Source organism: Sorex araneus, chromosome 5 (assembly GCF_027595985.1).
Source record: "Sorex araneus isolate mSorAra2 chromosome 5, mSorAra2.pri, whole genome shotgun sequence".
NCBI lineage: Eukaryota > Metazoa > Chordata > Mammalia > Eulipotyphla > Soricidae > Sorex > Sorex araneus.
Genome location: NC_073306.1, coordinates 103,006,984 through 103,031,584, shown reverse-complemented (window position 1 = coordinate 103,031,584; position 24,601 = coordinate 103,006,984). Strand labels below are relative to the sequence as shown.

The window sequence follows — 24,601 nt, the reverse complement described above, 5'->3', positions numbered from 1 at the left end:
CAGGTCTTCTTGATTCAGCCTTGGGAGATTATAGGAGTCGAGGAATTTATCCATTTCTTCTAGGTTCTCTTGTTTCGTGGCATAGAGATTTTCAAAGTAGTCTCTGATGATCTTTTGAATTTCATTGGTTTCTGTTGTGATGTCCCCCTTTTCATTTCTGATTCGGCTTATAAGGGTTCTCTCTCTCTCTTTCTTTGTGAGTCTTGCTAGTGGTTTATCAATCTTGTTTATTTTCTCGAAGAACCAGCTCTTGGTCTCATTGATCTTTTGAATTGTCTTTTGGGTTTCCATGTCGTTAATTTCTGCTCTAAGTTTTATTATCTCTTTCCTTCTGCCTGATTTGGGCTCCTTTTGTTGGTCCTTTTCTAACGTCTTGAGCTGTGAAGTCAAGTTATTTATGTGGGCCCTTTCTTCCTTCCTGAGATATGCTTGCAGAGCTATAAATTTTCCCCTTAAAACGGCTTTAGCTGCGTACCACAGGTTCTGGTAGCTCGTGTCTTCATTCTCATTTGTTTCTAGGTACCTTTTGATTTCTTCCTTGATTTCCTTCCTGACCCACTCATTGTTCAATATCGAGCTATTTAATTTCCAGGTATTTGACTTGGTTTTCTGCATCTGTCCACGATTAAGTTTTATCTTCAGTGCATCATGGTCTGAAAAGATAGCTGGTACAATGTCTATCTTTTTGATTCTGTTGAGTTATGCTGTGTGGCCTAGCGCATGGTCTATTCTGGAAAATGTTCCATGTGCACTGGAAAAGAATGTGTATTCCTTTTTTTGGGGATATAAAGCCCTGTATAGATCTATTAGCCCTCTCTCTTCTATTTCTTCCTTCAAAGCCAGTATTTCCTTAGTGAGTTTTAATCTTCTTGATCTGTCCAGAGGAGACAGTGCGGTGTTGAAGTCTCCAACTACTATTGTGTTGCTCGAGATGTCCTTCTCAAGGTCTCTTAGCAGCTGTTGTAGGTATTTAGCTGGTCCCTCATTGGGTGCTTAGACATTCAGGAGTGTGATTTCTTCCTGATGTACATATCCCATGATTAATAAAAAGTGGCCTTCACTATCCCTTCTAATCTTTTTCAACCTGAAGTCTATGTTGTCCGATACTGGTAAAGCCACCCCAGCTTTCTTGAAGGAGTTGTTTGCTTGCAGGATTGTTTTCCATCCTTTGACTTTGAGTCTGTGTTTGTTCTGGCTATTCAGATGTGTTTCTTGCAGGCAGCAGAATGTTGGGTTCAGTCTTTGAATCCATTTTGCCAGTCTGTGTCTCTTAATTGGTGAATTCAGACCATTAACATTAAGGGAGATTATTGTTATGGGATTTTGTGCCATCTTTGTGCAAGGGTTTGTTGTGCTTGTAGGGGCTGTTCTTGTCTTACAATAGCCCCTTTAGTGCTTCTTTTAGGTTTGGTTTTGAGTCTATGAAGTTCCTGAGCTGTTGTTTATCCTCAAAGTAGTGTATGATTCCTTCTAGTTTGAATGAGAGTTTAGCCGGATAAAGTATTCTTGGTGAAGCGTTGATTTCATTGAGTTTTTTCACTATATCCCACCATTGCCTTCGAGCTTGGAGGGTTTCCTCTGATAGATCTGCTGTGAGTCTAAGGGGAGCTCCTTTGTATGCAATTTCCTTCTTGGACCTTGTTGCTTGCAGTATAGTGTCTCTCTGAATGATGTCCATCATTGTAACTATGATATGTCTTGGGGTTTTTCTATTAGGATCTCTTTTAGCTGGCACTCTTCAGGCACCTTGAATCTGGATGCCCACATTGTCCAGCTGTGGGAAGTTTTCCGCAATGATTTGTTTGGCTGTGTCTTTTTCGTTGGGGTTGGTTCCCTGTGGTTCTGGTAGTCCAATGATTCTAATGTTGTTCCTCTTGAAATCATCCCCTAGGACTCTGATTCTGGCTAGAGCTATTTTAAGGTCTCTTGCCATGGTTTGTTGTTGCCTGTAGGCCTCTTGCAGCTCATCTTCAAGCATACTGATTCTGTCTTCGGCTGCAGTCATCCTATTGTTGAGGGCAGCCAGAGAGTTTTTGATTTCATGTACCGAATCCTTCATTTCTTTTTGAAGGTTTTTTATTTCTGCTCTCATTTCTTCCCGTATTTTGTCGGCTGTCTGTTGTATTGTTTCTGCCAGGTCTTCCTTGAAGTTGTCTATCTTTGCATTAAGTTCATTGAACATGTTGAGGATTTCAACTCTGAATTCTTTCTCAGTGAGGTCAAGTTTGTAGGAAATGCCCCTTGAGGTTTCCGGACTCCTTGGATTGTCCTCTGCTTGCACTGGGGATTTTCGCTGTTTCTTCATGTTGTTGTTGTGGTATGAAAGAGGGCCCTTGGAGATGAGTATCCCTGTTTCCTTTTGTTTCGAAAAAGGATTGTGGATAGGCTCAGTTAATAGCGGTTGCCTTTTTACTTGCCGGTTGTAGAACCTGGTCTCCTACTGAGATGTTTCCTTCAGTTCTTATGTGAAGTCTTATGTTTTATTGTCCTACTGCTTGCAAATAGCTAGGATGTTAGTCTTGGATAAGATGTTGAGGAAACTATCTGCCGCCGCGTGAGCTTTGGCCGCTGGTGATGAGGCCACACCCACTTTTCTTAGGCCACGCCCCTGCCGACTATGCCACGCCCCTTTCCCACAACCCGGCAGAGGTCAAAGGGATGGGTGCTCAGGGCGGTGGAGCAGGCTGGGCCCGGAAGGGCGGGTCGAAGGAGCGTCACAGACCTTTGCCGAAAGACAGAATGGCGGCGGCGCTTGGGGTTGCAGTGCCGGCCACTTGGCCGGCAGTCCGTAGGGGAGGGAAGCGCGGGTGCTCAGGGCTGCGGAGCAGGCTGGGTCCGCCACACCTGTAAATATCTTTTGACAAACATCTGGTCAAGGTTTATTTATACAGGTAAATTATGGGTGTGCTTGTAGATTCTATAACAGAGTATAACAGACTGAGCAGATTACAGATTGAAATGTATTTCTCACAGTTCTGGAGGCCAGTAAGTGTAAGATAAAAATGTTAACAGACTTATGTTTGGTGAGGAGTTTATGGTTTGTTGTGTCTTTCAAGTAGTGGAAGAGTGAAGAGCTTTGGGTTCTCTTTTGCTGTTGTTTTTTTTTGGGGGGGTGATGGGCACAAACAGCAGTGCTCAGAGCTGACTTCTGGTTTTCAGTTCAGGGATCATTCCTGGGGGGGACCATATGGGATATCAAACCAGGGCGGGTTCATGCAAGGTGAGCATCCTATCCTAGGTACTATTGCTCTCTTTCCTTAGGTCATTGATTCCAGTCAAAGGGCTCTACCCTAAGGACCTAATCATCTTCCAAAGATAGCTCTCCTGATACACCACCGCATAGGATTAGGATTTTACATATAAATTTTGGGAGGACACAAGCATTTAGTCTACACATTTAAAATGAATGGACTTTGTAAAGTTTATCTCAACAAATGGGCCTCCCCAAAATAGTTTAATCACTTTAGTTCCTCAGAGTCTGAATTTTTTAAGTGTCTTATTAACTGCAAGATTTGCATATTTTTACTTATGACTAATGTTGAGCATATTTTCAATTTTTTTCTATTTTTGCTAATCAATTGCTGATACACATCATTAGCATTTGTCTATTTTCTTGTCACACGAGTTAAATATTTTCCAACTTTCACCTAGTCTCCTGGTTATTAGAATATTTTTGTGAAAAAAAAGTTCAAATTAGTGCAAAGGCAAACTTTAAGTAAATATTCTCCTTTATAATTCCTGAGTCCTTCTTAGAAAGGCCTTCCCTGTTCCTGCATATAAAGTTAGTCACTTACTCTTCTAGAACTTTAATTCTTTGTTCTGTACATTTACATCTCTGAGTAAATTTTTGTGTAAACAGTCAGGTACAATAAAGTTTCACTTTTTATTCAACAAGCCAATTGCTCCAACACCATTTATTGAATGTATTTATTAACCTTTTCCTTCCTTTCTTGAAGGAAATTGTTGTTTCAAAAATTAAGCTTCCATATGAATTTGGTTTCATTTATGGATTTTTCATTCTTTTTCATTTATCTAATTTTTCCAATAATAAGCTATTTTATTATTGTGGCTTTACAATAGTGTTATTAATAGTCAGACCACACTAATGTTTACTTAGTTTTTGATTTTCAAAAAGTTTTCTGACTAGTCATCATAATTTTGTCTTACAACTTTAATATCTTTCTTTGAATAAAATGTTCTATTTTAATTGGGATTTGATCAAATTTGCAAATTACTATCTCCCCATGAAAGACTATGGTCTTTCTATTTCTTAATTCATTTTTGAATGTTAGTAGATTATTAAGTATTTCTAATAAAGGCCTTGCAAATTACTTGATACATTTATCCCTAGGATTCTTTTTGTTTGCAACTCTAAATGAGGTCATGTCTTTTACCACAATTTAAAAGCTTTAAGAAACATAATTGGTTTTTTTTATATATTTACTTTGCAACTAAGCTCTTAATTCTCTTATTGTTTTCTACTTGATTCTCTCAGGTTTTCTGAGCCAGGCATTCTCTTTGAGAATGTAAATGATCCCATAAGGGTTAATATTTGTCAAACCTCCTATTTGACTATGATGTTAGACTCTTCCTATTTTAAGGGAACTTGTGTTAGAGTTGTAATGCCTTCAGCTAGAGCTTTCTATACTTTCTCAATTAGGTACTTCCCCCAACAGTCTTACTTCCCCTTCCCAACCACTTGTTTTCCTACTCTCTCTCTCAGTTCTTAGAACACCCTGATGTCTCTTTCTTCTTGAGATTTCATTTTAATTTCCCCACTCATCATTTCCCAGATCACTGCTTAAAAGTCACTTCCTCTGAAAGATCTTCCTGAATCCGAACTGAAGTTACCATTGTTTCTTGCTCTATGCTTCTACAGCTCTTTGACTATTCTCTTTTGTAATCCTTAGTACACTTATAACTGTTTTGTGTCAGTCTTTTTGACTATGCTTGTAGCTTCAGAACAGACAGAATATATGCCTAGTGCTGCTGTCAGGAATTCTACACTGGCCTAACACAGTAGATAACAAGAATACCTGTTGAATTCCAGTCAAAAGCAAACTACTACATATTTGACCTTTAAAAATATTTCTTTGTATTTAATTAATTAAAAATATTTCTTTGTATTTAATTAATTAATCAATCAATCAATTGTTTTTTGGGTCACACCCTGCGGTGCACAGTGGTTACTCCTGGATCATGCACTCAGGAATTACTCCTGGTGGTGCTCAGGGGACCATATGGGATGCTGGAAATCAAACCCGGGTCGGCCGCGTGCAAGGCAAATGCCCTACCCGCTGTGCTACTGCTCCAGTCCCTTCTTTGTATTTTTCCCCTTCTTTGTATTTTAAAGCTCAGAAAATATTTATCTGCTGAGATTAACCTTAATATAAAATAAGGTTGTGTTTTAATGATATAGTTATTTATCACAATCAGAATATGGCCATGGAATCTTTGTGGCTCTGTTAACTGCTAGAAATTTAAATGTTCCATCATTAACTTAAAAGATGAGTAGTGGGGCAGTGATGTGGCTCAAGGGATAGAGTACCTCCCTTGCATATATGATGTACTTGGGATTACATGCTCCACTGTGACCCCACGAGCCATCAGCTATAGCCCTGGTGTCTCCCAAGGAGGACTGGGAATGCCCCAGTCACGCACAGATAAGTTACAATTTGGCTTCCTGGAGAATTTGTTATAATTTACGTTTTAAGTATTTGTAAAAGTGGGTAAATTACATTATAATGGTTCATCATAATGAACCATTACATCATAATGGTAAAAGTGTGTAAATTACTTCATAGTGGTTTATTTTATGGAAGTGAATTGAACTGATAGTGATAGCGGTAGAAACTGGGCTTTTGCATCTAGCATTGCTTAGAGCTTACTCCTGGCTCTTAGCTTAGGGATCACTCCTATTGTAGCTTGGGGAAGCATATGGAGTGCCTAGGACTGAATCATGTTGGCCACGTACAAAGCAAACACCCTACCCCACTATACTATCACTATGGCCCCCAAACTACATTTTTGGTAATGAACTCTATGTGATGCATATACATTTGTGTGTGGAAATTATAATGTTCTATTCTGGAAACTGTTTTTGGTTTTGTTCGTTAGTTTATTTTTGTTTGGGAGCCACACCTGATGATGGTCAGAGATTACTCCTGGCTCTGTACTCAGGAATCACTTCTGTCAGAAGTGATTGGAGAAACCATATGGGATGCCAAAAATCAAATCTGTGTTGGCCGCATATAAGGCAAACACCCTACTCTCTGTTATCACTCTGGCCCCTAAGTCGGTATGTTTTAAATCAATGTTACTTCAATACAACTTTTGGATGTGACCTCCCAAGAAGTGCTCCGGGGGACAGGGGATACTCAGCCTATCTGTGATGGTCAAAGGTTTAATGCTCAGACCTGGTTTTTTTTTTTTGGTTTTTGGGTCACACCTGGCGATGCACAGGGGTTACTCCTGGCTCTGCACTCAGGAATTACTCCTGGCGGTGCTCAGGGGACCATATGGGATGCTGGGATTTGAACCCGGGTCGGCCTCGTGCAAGGCAAACGCCCTACCTGCTGTGTTATTACTCCAGCCCCTAATGCTCAGACCTGTTGATGCAGTTCCTTTCACAGAGTTCCCTGATGGTCATCTATATTCAATCACATACACATGCAGGAAAGAAGAATTCTAAGTTGAATGAATCTCTCTGACTCATAACGTAGAAAAAACTTCTGCTACTTAGCAGCCTTGGTTTCTTAGGAGAAATAACACAGACCCATACCACCCCTGTCACCCCGTGTCAGGAGTTTCCCATCCATACCTGTACTGGAAGTCTATACTAGAAATCATTCCCGGCGCATTCTTGAAATCTGCAGATTTTTTTTTTCCAAAAGTAAAACAAACTATTTCTCTTCAATCTGTGGACACTGTTGTAATAATTGCTTCCTAGTTCTGTCTGACTTTGAGGCAAGGGTCAGTCCACTTGCTGGGCCTTAACCTGTGGAGAAAACAGGGAGGTGCTAAGGAGAAGAAGGATGTAATCTCAGGGAAACACGAGCCTTTCCAATGAGAATCCAGAAACCAGACTCTTCTCTGCCTTAAGTAAGCAGGTGAATATGCAGTTGCTCTGAAGTAGGAGAATAGGAAAGAATGAGTAGGTAGAAGCCTGAGTATGGCAGGACAGAGTGTCAAGAGGCAACTTAAGTGAACTGACATGCTGGGACATAGCCCCTTAGTGTTCAAGAGCAGAGGTTTTGGAATGAGATGCACCTGGATCAAATTTTATTTCCTTCTACTCCTTCGGAAAATTGGGTCATACACTTAGCCTTTCCACGGAAAGGCTGGGTTCATATGAAACGGGGATAAAAATAGATGACTGTATTTCTCTAGGTTGTTACGATGATTACAAAAGTTGAACATCGGATGTTTTTAGCAATGGGCTGATGCACTGTGTGGACTTGATCTATTCTGTATGAAAGCTGCCCTGAGAAGATGGGGATTGCACCAAATCCAATGCATCAGCAGTCATAATAATGCTAGCTGCATGGCTTTCGACAGCTTATTAAGTGTTCCCCATCTGAATAGTAGAGGAGACCAGGAAGGAGTTTTTTTATCCCCAATATGCAGATGAGTTAACTGAGGCTTAGAGATTGCAAATGCATGTGCCAGGGAACATGCCAATTATTTTAATCTTTTACAAGATTTTTTTTGTTTGTTTGTGGGAAGCTACGTCTGACAGTACTCAGAAGCTACTTCCAGAAGTGCTAGGAGAACCATATATAGTGTCAGAGATGGAACCTGAGCGTCATTTGTATAAAGCGTGTGTTCATCCTATTCAGCTATCTTTTGGCCTAGTTTGTTTATAAAGTAGAAAAAATTGTAAATATATGAACATATATATCAGCATATTATTTTCAATCAAATTCAATAATGTTAACAATATGACAAAATATGACAATATGATGCTTGAGATTTCAAAAAAAAAATCAATCTTACACACACTTAAAAGTGACACCTTCCAACACTAGATTATACTCCTCTCTTGCAAGTGACTAGATATTTATATATTGCTGTTTGTGTCTTTATCCATTCATTAGATATATCCATAAATAGTAGTACTTTATGAGTTTTTAATTCTTATTACATTGTGTGAACTCTCTTGCAATGTTTTCCCATTTTGCAATGAGTATTTGGTTGCTTCCTTACATTAATACTAAAAGTATTTATTTTCACCAGTGTACATTATTCCATTACTTGTATAACCCTTTTTTATTGATGTAGTTACGTTATTTTGTGTCTGTGTATTTGTGTGTGATGAAAATCAATGCTGCAACAAATATTCCTTGATTTATTCCTTTGATCACAAGTTTAAGAGCCTACAAATGTTCTTGCTGATTTTAAAGTAATTAACAACAGCTACAACTTTATGGGATTTCATTAAATTGCTTTCCAAATTATTTTGTTAAGTTTATTTTTAGATACTTAAAAAATTATTCTAATTATGAATAGAAAATTTCAAACTAATTTTAATTTCTGTTGGTAAAGTATTTTAATTTTATATACAGCATATAAAAAGCTCTGTTACTCATAAATCTCTATATTTTCAGAGAATAACTGCATTTTCAAAGTAACAATTGTTTATAAATAGCAATTTTATTTCTTCCTTTTTAAATTGAATGTCTTTCAGTTTCCTTCCCTTTCATATTACACTGCAAAGAACCTACAGTGTTATGTTAAATACAATCTGATGTGATGGCAAATATATTTTTGTTCCCAGTATGGAGTGCTAAAAATACATTTTTAAAAACTGATAATATATATCAGAATAGTTGTTGCCTACTGGGTATAAGCAGGTTAGTTGAATGGAAAATGTCATGAAAAAATGTTCTGCCAAGGGTAGAAGTTCTATATTGTGTTTTTGGCATTGTCACATGACTTATACATTTGTCACATTCATTGAATATACATTTAAAATTTGTTGTACATTTTCTCTCATTTGCCCAATTTTTTCCTGATTCGGATATACCTTATATACTAGAAAGCTTAGCCTTTTGAGCTAAGAATTGCAATATTTATTAAATTTGCATTTTTTTCTCATTTAGAGTTTTAACTTTTATGGAGATAATCAATCTTGTATTGCTTTTAAATTTGGAATCACAGGATGACTTTCCCCACCCCAAGGTTATAAAGCAATTCTCCCATGCTTCTTCTTTGAAATTCATCTGTGTATTGTTTGAGGTATGGATTCAATTTATTTATTTTCCAGATGGCCTTCATATGTTATGACATTAATAGGATTTCTAGTGTTTTATTATCCTCATATTCCTAGGATAAATTCTTGTGCTCATAAAATAATAGTTATTTTTTTGGAGAGCTGGTCACACCCCTGTTTATGCTCAAGGGACCATATACTTCTGAGGATCTAACCTCATACACTCTAGCTCTTAGTATTCTAAGAACTATGTTTCTCTGACTCCTGTAGTATCGCTTTAAATACATCTCAAATTTGTAAGTTATTATACTAAATTATGTATGTAAATATGTACATATGTGTGTATATATATACAACATACACATTTATAATTACATAGGGTAGGAGAAATAGTATAGGGGCTTGGGTACATACATTGCCTGTGTTTGACCCTGGTTCCAGCTCTGGGAGTGCATGGTCCCTAGTGCATTGCCCATGTAGCCCTGGAAGTCTCCAATATCAACAGGGTGGCCTAGGTAACCCCTGGCATCCCAGAGTCTGAGTAACTCTGTATCCTTGGACTCCAGCCTTAAACTGCAGGCAGGCCAAGTTGGTTGAGAACCCACAGGAGGATCCCCAGGGTCTCCTGAGTACCAATTGGGATATCAACATCTTTTCTACTCAAAAGCCATAATCTGTCTTTTCTGATCATTGATGTAGTAATTCAATAATCTGGTTTACAGGTGAGATTGAGTCAGATCTTTCTCTTTCACTGTCACTTTTCACTTTTAATAATGAGGGAAATGAAAATAAATTCCCAAAAAGAATTGAGAAAAAGAATTGAGTAAGTTCTTAGAACCTGGTGGATTCCTCACCCCTCCACCTAACCATCCAGTGAGGAACCATTTGATGCATGATCAAATATACAAATAATATTTGCAATTTTTCTTGGTAAATTTTTAATTTCTATTTGTATGGGACAGTAACTATTATCTTAGTTTTACAAATTAAAGTTAATACATTTATTTTCAATTTTTAAAGTCTGCTGCAACTGTTTTACTTTCCTAGTGCTATTTCTTTGAGCCTTTTCTCTTTATTGCCTCATTAATTGACAAATAATGCTAGGGTGTTAAGTTGATGGTTTTTAAATTCACCACTTAAACTTCAGGTTCAGAATGTGGGAAACAGGAAGAGTGGAGATGTACACAACTAGAGCAAATTTAAGAAAAGAATCTTTGAATACTACTGCAGAAACAGACCACACTGATTGATTATCAAAACTCCAATTATTCCTTGTTTTCCTTACTTTGAAGTGGAAATTAAATATAATATCTACAACACTGGGCTTTATGTGGATGAAATCCATAAATACTAAAAAAAGCCAAGAAAAGTCCCCAATATTTAAGGGAGTGTTCGTGGACACAGAGTTACGCATTTATTTCATTAACTCTGATTGTTGTTATTATTATTAAGTGTAAAGGAGAAATAAAGTGACAGACTCAGATTTAGAGCTCAAGGATCATGAAATTAAAATGTTTTTCATATATTTCTCCACACTAGGTGTCTAAGTTTTCTCTCCTTACCTAATTATACCCCTCTGTGGGATACTCTCCTAGTCTCAGGAAGTATCAAACTACTGTTTGGGTGAAGCAGTAGCCAAACTTCAACATAGCCATAGTAACATGACATAAGCTTTCTGGAATTTGTACTTAAGACCTACATAGTCAGATTTAACATAAAATCATGACTGAATTACAAGACCCCATAACTGCAGATTTATTTCTTAATGCTCTCTTAATGATTTATTTGTTTATTTAGTAAACATTTTAAAGCCCTGATGTGAAAATCCCATGTGGGGAAAAAAATGTTAAATCTATATATAGTCACTCCTAATTGGCTAAGTTTTGCCAAAAAAAAAAAAAGACACAACTTGGCATGTTTTGGTGCTTACATGATAAAGCTTAGATGCAGTTACTGACCTATATGTAACTGGGTCCACCTGTATGTGCACAATTCTTGAGCTGTGCTATCAAAATAGTAACCACATGAGGCTATATAAAATTAAGCAAAAATTATAATCAAATTAAAGTTGAGAGTCTGTAATATGAGATATATTGCAAGGTGCTCAGTAGATAATCTGACTAAAATCTGCAGTTCATAGAACATGAATCACTGTTCATAGAACATTTCCAGTATCTAAGGTGAGCCACCAGATAGTTCTGTTGAAGAGGAAGTTTCAACAGTAATTAAAGTGGTAGTAGTTCTTGTGTGGGTGCCTCAGGGAAAAGTTCACCTTGTCTTCATAGGCTGAGTGAATGCCTATGGTTATGGCTAGAAAAATAAAAATAGATTGCTCTCTTACAGGTTAGATAAATGCTTTGGAATGTTATTTATCCTAAGAATTAGCCTAGAGAATCAAAACTCCAAGAATTCCGAATTCCTGAAGTACCAATTAATGTGATTTGCTATACTCACTAGGTCAATTTTGAAAGACAGTACTTTTGTATTGTTCCTGGTCAGAAATCACCCTCAACCCCACTCTCATCTTCTGCCACTTTTATTCTTGTTGATGTAAATGATCACTCATTTCTTGGCCACTATCAACCTAAAAAACATTTGTCAACTTTGGCCACTTTCCTAGAATAATCATTGGGCATTTTTATTGCTTTTGCTTTATGAGTGACATCTATAGCAAAAGCACCTTTCTTCTCAATAGTATTTGTCAGTCAGGCTTGGTAAAAATAGATAACTTATCATGATGCTTCCTGTTGTGCATGATTCAAGTATCAGATCTATAAGTGCTGAATGTGTCACAGATGGAAGAACATTCTTTTGATGTACTCAAGGCAATTCACGTGATATGTTGAAATGCACAGGAATCAGAAAGAGAGAAAAAAAAAACGTGTGGGTGTGGGGGTTCCTCCCATGTTTATCGAGTGCTGGATTAACAAATAGCTGACAGCCTACAAGAGGTGAGGTCCCTAGTGGCTGCAACTGCTACTGAACTCAGGGTGTTGGGCAGGGTCCTGCAGGAAGTCAACCATGATTAAACATCAACAAAGGAAAGAGGAGGAGGAGGAGGAGGAGGAGGAGGAGGAGGAGGAGGAAGAGGAGAGGAGGAAGAGAAGAAGGAGGAGGATAAAGAAAGGAGGAAAAAGAGAAGATGAAGGAAGAGAAGGGAGGAGGATGAGGAAGAGAAGGAGGAAGAAGAAGGAGGAGGAGGAGCAGAAGAAAAAAGGTGGAGAAGAAGATGGAGAAGGAGAAAGAATTGGGGAGGGGAGAAAGAGGGAGAGGAGAAAGAGGAAGAAAAAGGACCTTGGGTTTCTCAGAATATATTTTTTATACAAAGCCATAGCGACATGCTTACTCGCTCCAGTTTATTCCATGCTGAGCAGATTGAGAGGTCATAAATCCAGTTAGTTACTAAAGTTCTGACATATGCCCCCACCCCATGTCCCCTTCTAAAATCCTTTAAAGAAATGAACATACAAGATGCTATTTCAAGAATGTTTCATTTCAACTAATAGCAAGTTGAGCAAAGCCTGGGGGAAGCCTGGAAGCAGAAGATAAAGAGGCCGAGAGATCAGAAATATTTATTATCACTGAACACTAGCATATGCTCTTTCCTGGCATTTCAACCCTTGAATATTCACCATTTATCTCATTTAATCCATTAGCACATCTGTTAGTCCTTTCAAGAACTTCTGAAATCTGTCTACTCTCCCAATCCACTACCTCAATAGAAATAATCAACATCTAGTGTTACATGTTCTGTATCTGCCTTCATACAGTAGCCTTCATATATGTCAAATGACAAATCTGAATATGTCATATTATCTTCATGCTTAAAAGTCTCTTCTTAATTAGGATAAAGACCAAAATATTCAACCTACTCTATAGGATTTACACGGCTGGCAACACTCTACCTTACCTCAACTTCATTCCCAGGACCCTGTAATTAGGCTGTTGTAATATAGGTTTTAATTCTATTCCTATAACAAACCAAGTTTATTCTTGCCTTAGGCTCTTCGGGTACAGTACCCTATGCTTGGGCTATTTTCACCAAATCGCTCTTATCTGGTTAGCTCACATTCATCTTTTATATTTAATAACTACTTCATTTTATCTATTTGCTTAGTAATTGCACTCCTGTCCCTCAGCATTAGTTTAGGTTGAACTTTGTATCTGTAGAAGGACTTTCTTTTACATAGAATAAGTTTCAGAGACAATTCTTTTATAGATTTTTCCATGATCCTAACTATGCCTGGCCATTGAGGATTGAGTTAAATCTTCATTGACATGGGTAGTGATTTATTTGCCAAGGGAGATGTGTTATACTAAAGAAGTGCATAGAGGTAAGACCAAGGTTTCATATCCTAATTTTGCATATGTATCAGACAAGTATTCTCAGATGAGTTGATTTCTCCTCCTAAAGTTTATCTTATCACCAGTACAATGGGCATAAGCATATAGATTAACAATAACTGTATTCTAACAGGGGCACCAGTAGATCCTCTAAGTGAATCACAGATATTATTATCATCATGATTATTTTTATCACCATTACTATGGCTATTATGATGGAGTCTGGCCTCTGGGATCCTTTGGAAGAAGTGACAGATTACTCACACACAAAAGGATACAGATAGTAACATTTTTTATTAAATATTACAGTGGATCAAAAAGTACAAAATATCTCTTGCCTGCTATGTGATTGGGAAACTATTGGCACGTAATACAGTATCAAAAGCAGTAATAAGTACAATTTGGAAAACATACAAAATTGAGTGTTTATAGTTGGCTCAGCATTCTGGTAGTGTTTAAACTAATGCAAAGGTTACTCAATAACCTCTCCATTGGGAAACTATATAATATCACTGGGCCATGTTGCTATGTACAAATAATCACCTTACAGAGCATAGAGGTTACATAGCTGGAATCACCAAAAGTATACACTATTTACAACACAGGAAAGTTTAAAAAAGTATAAACAGCCAAGAGATTATGCTGCTATTCTTCAGACATATTTCAACCATGGGGAGACAAGCAGAATATCAAATACATCAATAGCCAACACTGGAATTTAAGTGCTCAAGATAATCATTTCAATGGTGTGGGTCTCACCAGGGCAAACTTGTTCCCATTTCTCTTTAAAATTGGGACAAAAGTCTTAACTGTACCAGATGGGACTTGGCTGACCACCACCAAATGTGACTTTGTGGGACGACAAGTGAAGAGAAATAAATGGTTCTCTTTGAAGGCACACTACATAAAATATTTTTTTTTGTGGGATCACCTCGAAATTTCCATCAGACACACCAACACAGTGAAATACAGTACTTGAGAATTCATGCACCAGGTCAGAAAGTTGTAAAGTCAACATTGAGTTTTAACAAACCCTTCTGTATATGCCCTGATAAATAAGTGAACTTAAGAGCTTCTAGCTAGTCAATAAATAAGTCAGTCCTGTGGCAAATATTACAAGTTTGAATCACTTACTAGAATACTTAAATCTGAAACTCAGTTGGGCTGGTTCTTTTTTTTTAAATGTTGAGTTGCCAAAAGTTAAACCAGAAGTTGCATGGAAAGGTTTAAAAATATTATTTAGAATCTCCAGTAAATCACGGACTTAGTGCATTTTGAATTGCAACATTTCTTGGAAGCCACACTCAGTAAATAGATTTATGACTCCATTGCCAATTAGATTCCACAGTTTCCTTTTCAGAACTACCAATAACAATGGTTTGATTGCACAAAGAAAGGCTTGTGCAATTCCATTGAATAATAAGGCCCCTTGAACTCAAACAATGCAAACAAAGCCCTATTTAAGACGTTTTAAAATATAGTTCTCAGCCAATGAAGAATTCAATGGTTTTTCTTTCTTTCTTTCTTTTTTTGAAAGATTTCCAAGATCTGTTTGGAGTTTTAAAACAAATAGCACACTGCTTCTGTTGGGAATGTATATCCCCATTACTCTTTATTTGTCCTGATGTTTTGCCGAGGGGATGAGCTTCCTCAGACAGAAACAGTGAGTATCCTCTTGAAAGAAAGAGATGACAAAAACAAAAGCTGGACTATGTTAACATTGTTTGAAAATGGTGTGATCAAATTCCAGCATGATGAAACCAGACTGAAATCATTGCAGCGGGGAAAACAAATGTCCCAGACTCCAAGTGGATAGGTGAGCTCTACCAGGGATAAAAGTTCCCTATTTTCTTTGAGAAATGACTCATAGGAACCATGTAACTAGCCCATGTCTGTTGTGGAATCACTGAAGCTTCCTTTTTCTCTTCCATGTCTTCTGATTCTATGACCATTCAGTCTAGTGCAACTTTCTTAAAAGTGTCCTGGCTAGCCTTTTGCTAGCTGGAATTGAGATTTTTCCCCCTCTATCTTGTGCAATAGCAGGATAATCTGCACTCACACATTTATAATCTAAATTCTACTAGTCTATCTATGGTTCTATTAAATATATATATATATATATTATTCCACAGGAAGGTAAATAATTAATTGAAGCAAATGGAACTCTTAACACTAGATCTCTACATTCTTTTGTTTCCACCTTTGGATATTAAGTATGTTACATTGAATATTTGGCTTCATATCATGGAGACATTTCAATACAAATGTACGGCATGCATGGCTTTGTTAAAGAGCCGCAGTTTCATTGTTACCTGTTTGATTATTTTGCAGTCGAGTTAACTATTTAGAAGTTGAAAATTGTCATCAATTTTCATAGAATTAAGTATATCAGAGGAAAAAGGCTTGGTTAACTATGGTTCTACTGTCTACTGGTAGTGTTGGGAAGGGGAGGTTGGCTGGGGAATTCATCAAAGCAGTCATAGCAGGGATGGAAGTTGGAAAGAAAATTCGCTCTCTGTATCAATCCATCGACTTTGAGCACTTACGAAAATGCATCCACCTTGATGGCACAACTCAGCAGAAAATGGAATAACGTGGCAAGAATGACAATAAACATTCTTCACATCTTTCGACTGCTTGAACAGCTTGACCATTTTTTTTCCAACAATAAAAGAAACTATCAAGTGTCCTGTATCGCCCAGGGGGCGGAACACAGGACCCCAAGCCACTAGGTCAGTGTGCATGCGCACACAACTTTTGTCTCATAAACCCAGAGGATGACTTTCTTTTGAAATGGGTAATCCAGTATGCCAATAATCCCCCAGAGATGTAGCTGGGGAGTTCTTCTTGGGAACAACAAAAAACAGCTTGATGAAGACAATGTGCCCACGTTACACTCCAAAGGCCATGGCCTAGGGAAGGTGACCAGGCCTCAACTGCTCATTTGCTTCTGGTTGTTGAGCGCCATACTCTTCCCATACTCAACCCCCTTTCCCAGACCATTTAAAGGGATCAGTGCCAACAACAATGCAAATCATTCTGGCTCCTGTTCTAATTTCTGAAATTCCTAAAATATCTGTGCAGCCCACAAATATGTCCTCTAGACTCTTGTTATTCAGCAGCTTGCTGCCAGTGAGGTTTTTGTTTTTATGATTCCTCTGGTATGTAGGACAGTTTCACAGCCTAGATAAGGTGAGTACAATGCTCAATATTTTCACATAGCCCAATACTTCAAAGCAAAGCATTTGGCCGGGTAAGCAGTGTATAAGCTCTTTCAACTATGCCATTTGTGAGGAACAAAATCCTTAAGTTGCATATCTGCAAGGAACGTTCTTTGCACTATTGTGTGCTCAACTGTTTCTTTTTCATTTGTTCCACTAGAATCAGTTGCTTCAATTTGTAAACAATAACTTTACCACCCAAAGCTGCTCAAAATGATAAGATGTGGAAAATTTACAAACACACATCAACATCTAGGACAGTCAGTCAGCCTTTAAAATAAAATAAAACAAAACAAAAACAAAAGACCTGCAAAAAAAGGGGGGTATACTGAGAGAGAGAGAGAGAGAGAGAGAGAGAGAGAGAGAGAGAGAGAGAGAGAGAGAGAGAGAGAGAGAGAGAGAGAGAGAGAGAGAGAGAGAGATAAAGAGGTTATAACTGGGAAAAAAAGAGAACTATCTGAACTACCTGTATATAAATTAGGTGAGCAAACAGTGATACAGGTAGTTTTAAGAAGCAAATATATACAGTCAATTTAACAGTGTTTACTTCTCTGGATTGTTTAATAATAGTGTCAAAATGAAAGACCTATTGAAGTTTCACTATACATTGCATTGATTGAACCTTGGAGAGTTTTAGGAAAAGAGGAATATCCCTTGGCAGAGTTTGCCAGTCCTCTTGCCTCTTCCTTTGAAATGCCTGCCCCCCATGATTTTTTTTTTTTTGACCAGGATGTTTCCTGACCGTCAGAACTCAGATGGGGGTTGTCTGAGTTCTTCCTGGAGACACATGAATCCCTTCATAAGACTCCCAGTACAAAGGAAGGAGCTGGGTGCCAGGGCATCTATGTTGGAAGGGACTCAAGATTGACCAGTCAGGGCTGCGATCATTCCAGAAAATGCAGGTTCGTTCATCACCCCTCTAGACCTCTAGGTCCAGACTGATCTACCCCCAGACTAGGAGAAATACTGACTTCTGATTCCGTAAGCCATCACCCAGAGTAAGGAGTGAAGATCTGTCAGCCGCGCCATTTGGAACACTGGGTAGAGGTGGTCTTACAATTTGGTACTGGGGTGGACGGATGACAGCTGGGAAGATGGAAAGGCAGCTTGAGGATTTATAGCAGCTATAGGATAAATGCTGTTGTGCAAAAGGTCCCCATATGAACTTCCTACAGGTGTGGCCGCAGCCAAGTGTCTGTACAGCTGCTGAGAATTTGTTGGTGACGTAAAAATTCCTCTTTGCATCACAAGTGAGTGGAAAGCCAAAGGCTGCATGAGTGGAGAAAGCACAGTCTGGTTTTTCAAGTACTGCAGAGAATGAGAATACCCCGCTGGGAGCCTAGAGTTGAGACCCGAGTTACACAGACTCCCAGAGTACAAACCTGGGAAGATAGGGGAGGACAGGGGGAGCTTGTGCCCTTCTGAGGTGCTTCCCGAATGTCCACCATGCGCTGCCTTGCTGCCTTCACTCTCCTGCTCAGAGCCTTTCTCCTTTCCAGAGACTTCTTTGGAGGGGTCCAGTGGAGACACGGCCCGGGCTTTTTTCCCTGCGATCACCAGGTCCAAATCCTCCAGGCTGCGCTTTATGGGACGCGCCGCCCCAATGTTCTGCGGGCTCATTTTCCGGTGCAGGATCGGGTGGACCATGCCCTCCATCTTCCTGAAATTCTCCAGCCTCACGTGATGAGGTTTTCCTGCTCTGGAAAGTGACTCGGGGTACTTTTTAGGGGCTGACATGGTCATGGGAGATACCCGACATGCTCTCGGGTGACAGTCTCTGCTATGGCTACTTAGAACTTGGAACTGGGAGACATTTTTGCCCTCTTGAGACCCTGAAGCTGAGTGGGACAGGCCCAGCACCTTGCCGGTGGGTTTATGAGGGTTCTTGGGCAGGCTCAGATCTGTGGGCTGATCATCTGTGGAAGCTTCTGTAGCGGCGGACTTTTTGTCTTGCAGATGCAGCGAAGTGAGATAATTTACGTGGAGCTTCTCTTGGTGTTTGTGGGAAGGAAAGGAACTGTTTTCTGATTCCCGGTACAGGTCCCTGCAGGGGTACTTGGATGTCTGCTCGTTATGAAGATGGTGTTCTGTGTGTCTATAGAGGCTGTGGAGGTGAGGGGACGAGTAGAAGTCAGCCAGAAAGCTGGGCATGTGGGCATGGGGGAGGGCCCTTTTCTCCAGCAGCTTCTCCTTGCCCTCCTGAACGTCTTGCTTCAGGACATAGGAGTCGGCGAGAGAGCTCAGGTGGTGCTTGGAGAAGCTGCAGCGGTGGGCATCTGATCGACTCAGTTTGTCATGCTTAAAGATGTCATTGAGGCTTTTCCTCTCCTCTGAGGGCTTGCTGCGGAAACTCTGGACATGCTGGATCACCGAAGGCCGGCTGACCGCCATGTGGTCGATGTTTTGACCGTGGTGGCCTTGGGACAGACCGGAACACAAGTCATCCCTGGCAATCAGTTTCTTTTTGCTAATCAGAGGGGGTGGGGAGCCATAGGGATAGCTGCTGGAGAGACTGGCCCCGCTCACTTGAGACAAGAGTTTTTTCTTAGCTAGTGGGGACATGATGCCTGGGTTGCCCCTGGAGTAGAGCAACGGGGTGTAATTAAGCCCGTGGTTCTCATTCATGGGTCCAGTCATATCTTTGTCTTTAAACATGTCAAATGACTGCACCACAAGGACCTTCGGGGTCTGCTTCAGTGCATTGTGGATGTCATCGCTGCCCAGCTGGTCCACCTTCACAGTGCAGTTGGCAATGTAATCTGCCATGGCGGGGAGTTTGTCTTCCTCCATCTCGCTCTGGTTTGCCAGTGGTGGCTGCGTGGCGGGGAAGCCGGCGAAGGAGGCTTCCTGGAGCTCATTTTCAGAGCTCTCTTTAAAACAGCAGGTTTTGGGTTCTTGCTTTGATTCCACAAGAGCACTGGGAGAGGTGAGCGACTGTTTGCCAGTTCCGGAGATCAGGGTTGGATCCCTCTCAGGGGCTGGAGGGGCGAGGGGAAGTGGAGGAGCAGGGCCCTTCTCCCCTGTCTCCTCTGTCACCTTGTCACTGCTTGCACCTTGGTCTGTTTCACTGTCCTTTTCTGGATCAGCTCGAGATGCCAAGGGTCTCGCTGCAAAATCCTGGTACGCTTCCATTTTTTTCTTCATGTCTGCTGCCGGGAGAGGGTCAGTGAGGCTTTTCTGGCTTAAAGTCTCTTGTTCTTTCTCTTGTTCTGATGAAACCTGATAAGATATTTCAAGAGACAGTCAGAAGAAAGCCAAATACATTGATACATTTTGCTAACAAATAAGATATAACACACAGTAGTTTTTCTTGGAAACCGCCTTGTCAATCAGATCACTGAGTTTCTGTGAAGCATTTCCCCAATCATGGCTTAAACAAAGATATATAAATTACAGAAACATTAGGTAAAATATGCACACTCACTTTGGTCCCTTCTGAGACAGCTATCAAAATAGCAAAGTGTGATGTATTGATGGTATACAATCATATTACTCCTTGATTCTAATATACAATTTAATTCTGAGGTTGTCTACTTGTCAAATCAGTCAATTATCCAAATGGGTTTTAAATTACATGTTATGTTTTATGACATTTTGGAGAAAGATTTTTTAAGCATCTCGCTTTCAAAAATTCAACCAACTCCATGTCAACAACAAACAAAACACTTACTATATTCTTTTTGCTGAAAGAACATATCCTTTTCTAAATTATCCAACACAGTTCACAAAATTAGTTATGCTTAAATGTTAAGTTTCTTACCAGTAATGTCAGACTGTCTACCTAAAAGACAGAAGGACTCCAAGTCTTTCAAGCTGCAGAAAACTACAATTGTACATTTTCTAATATATAGAACTACATTAAAGCTAGAAATGAAGTTGTCAAAATTCAGACAATGAGTTACAGCACAAATACAGCTTTACTGTTCACTGAAATTAATTGGAGTCAATGAAATAGTTGCTCTCTACGGTGTTCCTATTGACAGAAGTTGTGGGCACAATTCAACCCATTCACTGCATTATGTGCCTTGCAAACTTTGACCGCCAAAGGTCATTTTAACTTTTCATCTGTGATCCATCTGACTGACAAGTCCTTTCAAACATGCTATCATTCAGTTCTGACATGCCTCAGTGTAGAACAGTAACAAAACAATTGTATTGAGCTGGTCTTTCCCCACCTCCAACTCATTCTTTGAATGTTATTCTTCTTTGTTAAGAAGTGTTGACTATATTAGCATTTTGGCTAAGATGGAGGATGTTGCTCTAAGATTGCATTAATAACAAAAATGCTAAGGGATCAAATCCAATCTATAGATATTTCTCTCTGAATCCACTGAAATATATAATTTCATTTAAAGGGATATATGATACTTAACAGTCATTGCTTATCATCTTGTGGTGGGTGTGTGGGTAAGTATACTACACAGCTGCCTTTCCAAGTACAAATGACATTATTCTACACATTAATAACCATCATTGGTCTTTGAGCTCATACACTACATGAAAATACAGAAAAAAAGTAGACACGGGAAAATGGGTAGACTGCATTGAAGTGTTGGTTTCTCATGAAACTGTAGTTCAAATGGGGAAATACAGGATTCTCAATTCCCTAAAATTTCTAGAACATATCGGCCTTCCATCTCAGGGAGGTCTATGATTTTAGTTGTAAAACAGTTGAAAACACACATACACACAAAGCAAAGGAATCATTGTCCAGGATGGCATTTTACTCTTTGTCTTAGCATGTTAAACAGCACCTTCCCACCATCCTACTTGCAATGTAATTACTTGAAGATAGAAGGTTTGACTTTATGTACGGGTTTTAAAGCCATTCTACCTCCTTTAAGTTTATGCTTCATATTGAAAACACCAAAAATTAAAAACAATGAAAGCAGTAATTAATGCAATAAAATCCTTAGCCCAAAACTCAAACAAACAATGAGAAGAAATATATCAGACCAATCACAAGGGTCTCTGGATAGAGGCGGGAAGAAATTATAATTGTAAGGTCTCTTGGAGGTGGTTTGTGAGATTCCAGAAAATTTAGAGAACCAGATAAATTCAGATAACCTCTTACACTCAAAATGCTCTGAGGTCTCTGAAGAGAATTTGGAGGACTATGCTAAAGAGTGATCTTTAAGGCTTTTAAAGGAAAGAATGGGGGAGGGGGTTGAGGATTTAGTTTTTTGGTTCATCTCCTAAACTGATGTGCTCAGTATATGGGCAAAGGATTCCTCACACAACTCCCAGACCAACAATTTCAAACCTCATCTCCAAAGTGGAACCATTCAAAGGTCACCTGGCCTCTTGGTCTTCACTTTCTCCCCTGGTGCTTTGGCAATGCTGTACATATGGTATCTAATAGAATTCACTGATCCCAAACACTACAGTAAATCACCAGGCCAACAGAATAAAGGGAGAAAGGAATGTAAACATTAACATGGAATTTCCTTGCTTTTGGCCATTCATGTTGCAAGTCTGCAGATGTTTATAAATCTGTGCATTGTCTCCAACTTTATTTTAATTACCAGAGTTAAATTATGAAATTGAAAAACAAAAGTGTCCTTTTGATATTAATACTATTAGCTTATACAGGAGTCAGGTAAGTTAATTTCTAGAGAGAAGGTGTGTGTGTGCTTGTGTCTCTGTGTGTGTATGTGTGACAAGCCAGTGTTTAATTAAGGAGTCTCTTATGTGCTCATTAAAAACCTGATTTTTAGGGGGTGTTTAATATCAGCACAAAAACTCCCTCTGGGGTTGAATCCTAGAACATGCTGTTTCCAAATGTAGTTACTAGGTTTTTTCTTTTCTTTTCTTTTTTCTTTTCTTTCTTTCCTTCCTTCCTTCCTTCCTTCCTTCCTTCCTTCCTTCCTTCCTTCCTTCCTTCCTTCCTTCCTTCCTTCCTTCCTTCCTTCCTTCCTTTTTTCCTCCCTCCCTCCCTCCCTCCCTCCCTCTATCCCTCCCTCCCTTCCTACTTTTTCCTTATGTATAACAGGCTTTTTCTTATTCATGTTGAAACAAAGTCCAGATCAACTTCCATGACTGGTTCCTTGCTGACAGAAAGGGCTTCAAGAGCTGTGGAGGGCTGTGACTGTTAGGGATTTGTTTTAAAAGGTCTAGAAACTACCTGTTAACCTGAGAGATACTAATGGTTTCAGTGAAACCATTTCAAAATTCCCCTATAAACAATATGTACTTAAGATGTTGCTAAATTGGTCACAACTCAAGGCTATTATAGGAAACAATAAAATTTCTAAAAAATTCAAGGTAGTTCTGCAGACATAGCACATTAGTCTAACTGTCCCTTCTTCCTAGATTCCACAAAACTTTTTTTTTTTAAAGTAAGGCCACTTCTGGTAATGCCCAGGAAGAGCAGGCCAGATGTTTAGGCCATAGGTCTTGAAGTGCTCTCTCTCTCTCTCTCTCAATATATATATGTATATATAGTTATATATGTGGTTTTATGTATATAACTTATGTAACATATATATATAGTTATATAACACAGTTATATATCTAGCAGTGCTCAGAGGCCCAGAAAGTCCCAGGGTTTTAACTCAGGGCTACTACCTGCATTATTTCCCTTGCCCCACAAAACCTGAATTTGTGTAGTTTATTTCCAGTCAGTATTTTTATTTTATTGGTGTGGGGAGGATCAGGGTTAGGGAGGTACAAAAAGCACTCCATGGGCCAGAGGCTTCTTATGATTCTCTGGGCCAGAGGATTTAGTGCGGGGTGGGGGTGGGGGACAGGGGTGAGGAGTGATGCATGTGGACCTAATGGCCATGCCTGAAAGTGTTGGGGGGCAGGAGGGGCAGCTCATGGTACAGGTGATCTGACTCGGGGCCTGCACATACAAAGCATTTGCTCTAGCTCTTTGTGCTATGATCTCCTAGGCCACAGAGCAGATCTTAAATTCAGACCAATTTCTCAGGAAGCCTGGTTGTGAAATAGTAAGGAAGCCCCTACGCTCTGTTCTGTCTAGGGCAGTCGATATTATCTATTTTCTACAGGATATTCACATCATTCTATAGCTTAGTCAGGGCCCATCTTGTTGAATAACCATGCACTGCATTTCAGAGCCTGAGCAGCCAGAAAGCCCCATTGCTTTGGGAAACAAAGGTTTGGATGACTTGGTTTCTTAGTGTTGCAACTGTGTGGGGACACAGATTCAGGGCTCTGAGACATGCAAGGCCACAGAGCTGTTTCTATGACCGAAAACAACTCACCTCCGATGTGTCCTGTGGCTTTGGGGCATTCTCTTTTTCTTTCTTGCTCTTAGGGATTTCATGCTTGATACGTTTGGCTCCTGATACTTTTGTTTTATTCTCACTTTCCTGTGAACTGTTCTCTTGTTTCCGAGGTTTGATTGGAGGCAGGGGCTTATCTTCCTCGCCTTTAATAAACCTTTCATATGGTAGGATTAATCTAAAAGGATATCAGAAGAGATTATCAATCAAGGGAAGAAATTCCAGTAGCACTGAAGCCCTGAGGGCTGATTTTCTTCTCTGAATGCAAACAACTTATTGAATGACTTCATCCTCTGTGATACCAATTCCTCTCTAGAAACTTACTCCACAGTTTGTGATCTACTTCTCCAATCAAAACTAGTACTTGGTAATTTACATACTTCTTTGTAAGAGGGACTGGAACAATAGCACAGCAGGTGGGGTTTTGCCTTGGGTAGGGCATTTGCCTTGCACTCGGCTGACCCGGGTTCAATCCCTCCATTTTCGAAAGCTACCGAGAGTATCCCGCCCACATGGCAGAGCCTGGCAAACTACGCCTGGCGTATTCAATATGCCAAAAACAGTAATAAGTCTCACAA

General features: G+C 39.4%; 1 protein-coding gene across 4 annotated transcripts in view; it reads right to left on the bottom strand.

Annotated features, from left to right (window-relative positions):
- Positions 1-13,830: 13,830 nt before the first annotated feature.
- Positions 13,831-24,601, bottom strand: part of ARID5B (AT-rich interaction domain 5B) — a 198,725-nt gene continuing 187,954 nt past the window's right edge. For all 4 annotated transcript variants that reach the window (XM_004616517.2, XM_055139448.1, XM_055139449.1 and 1 more), the window contains 2 exons: positions 24,003-24,201; positions 13,831-19,995 (listed from right to left, as the gene is read on the bottom strand). In XM_004616517.2, coding sequence (XP_004616574.2) covers positions 17,830-19,995; positions 24,003-24,201 — 2,365 coding nt within the window. In that variant the 3' untranslated portion in view covers positions 13,831-17,829. The remainder of the gene's footprint in view (positions 19,996-24,002; positions 24,202-24,601) is intronic.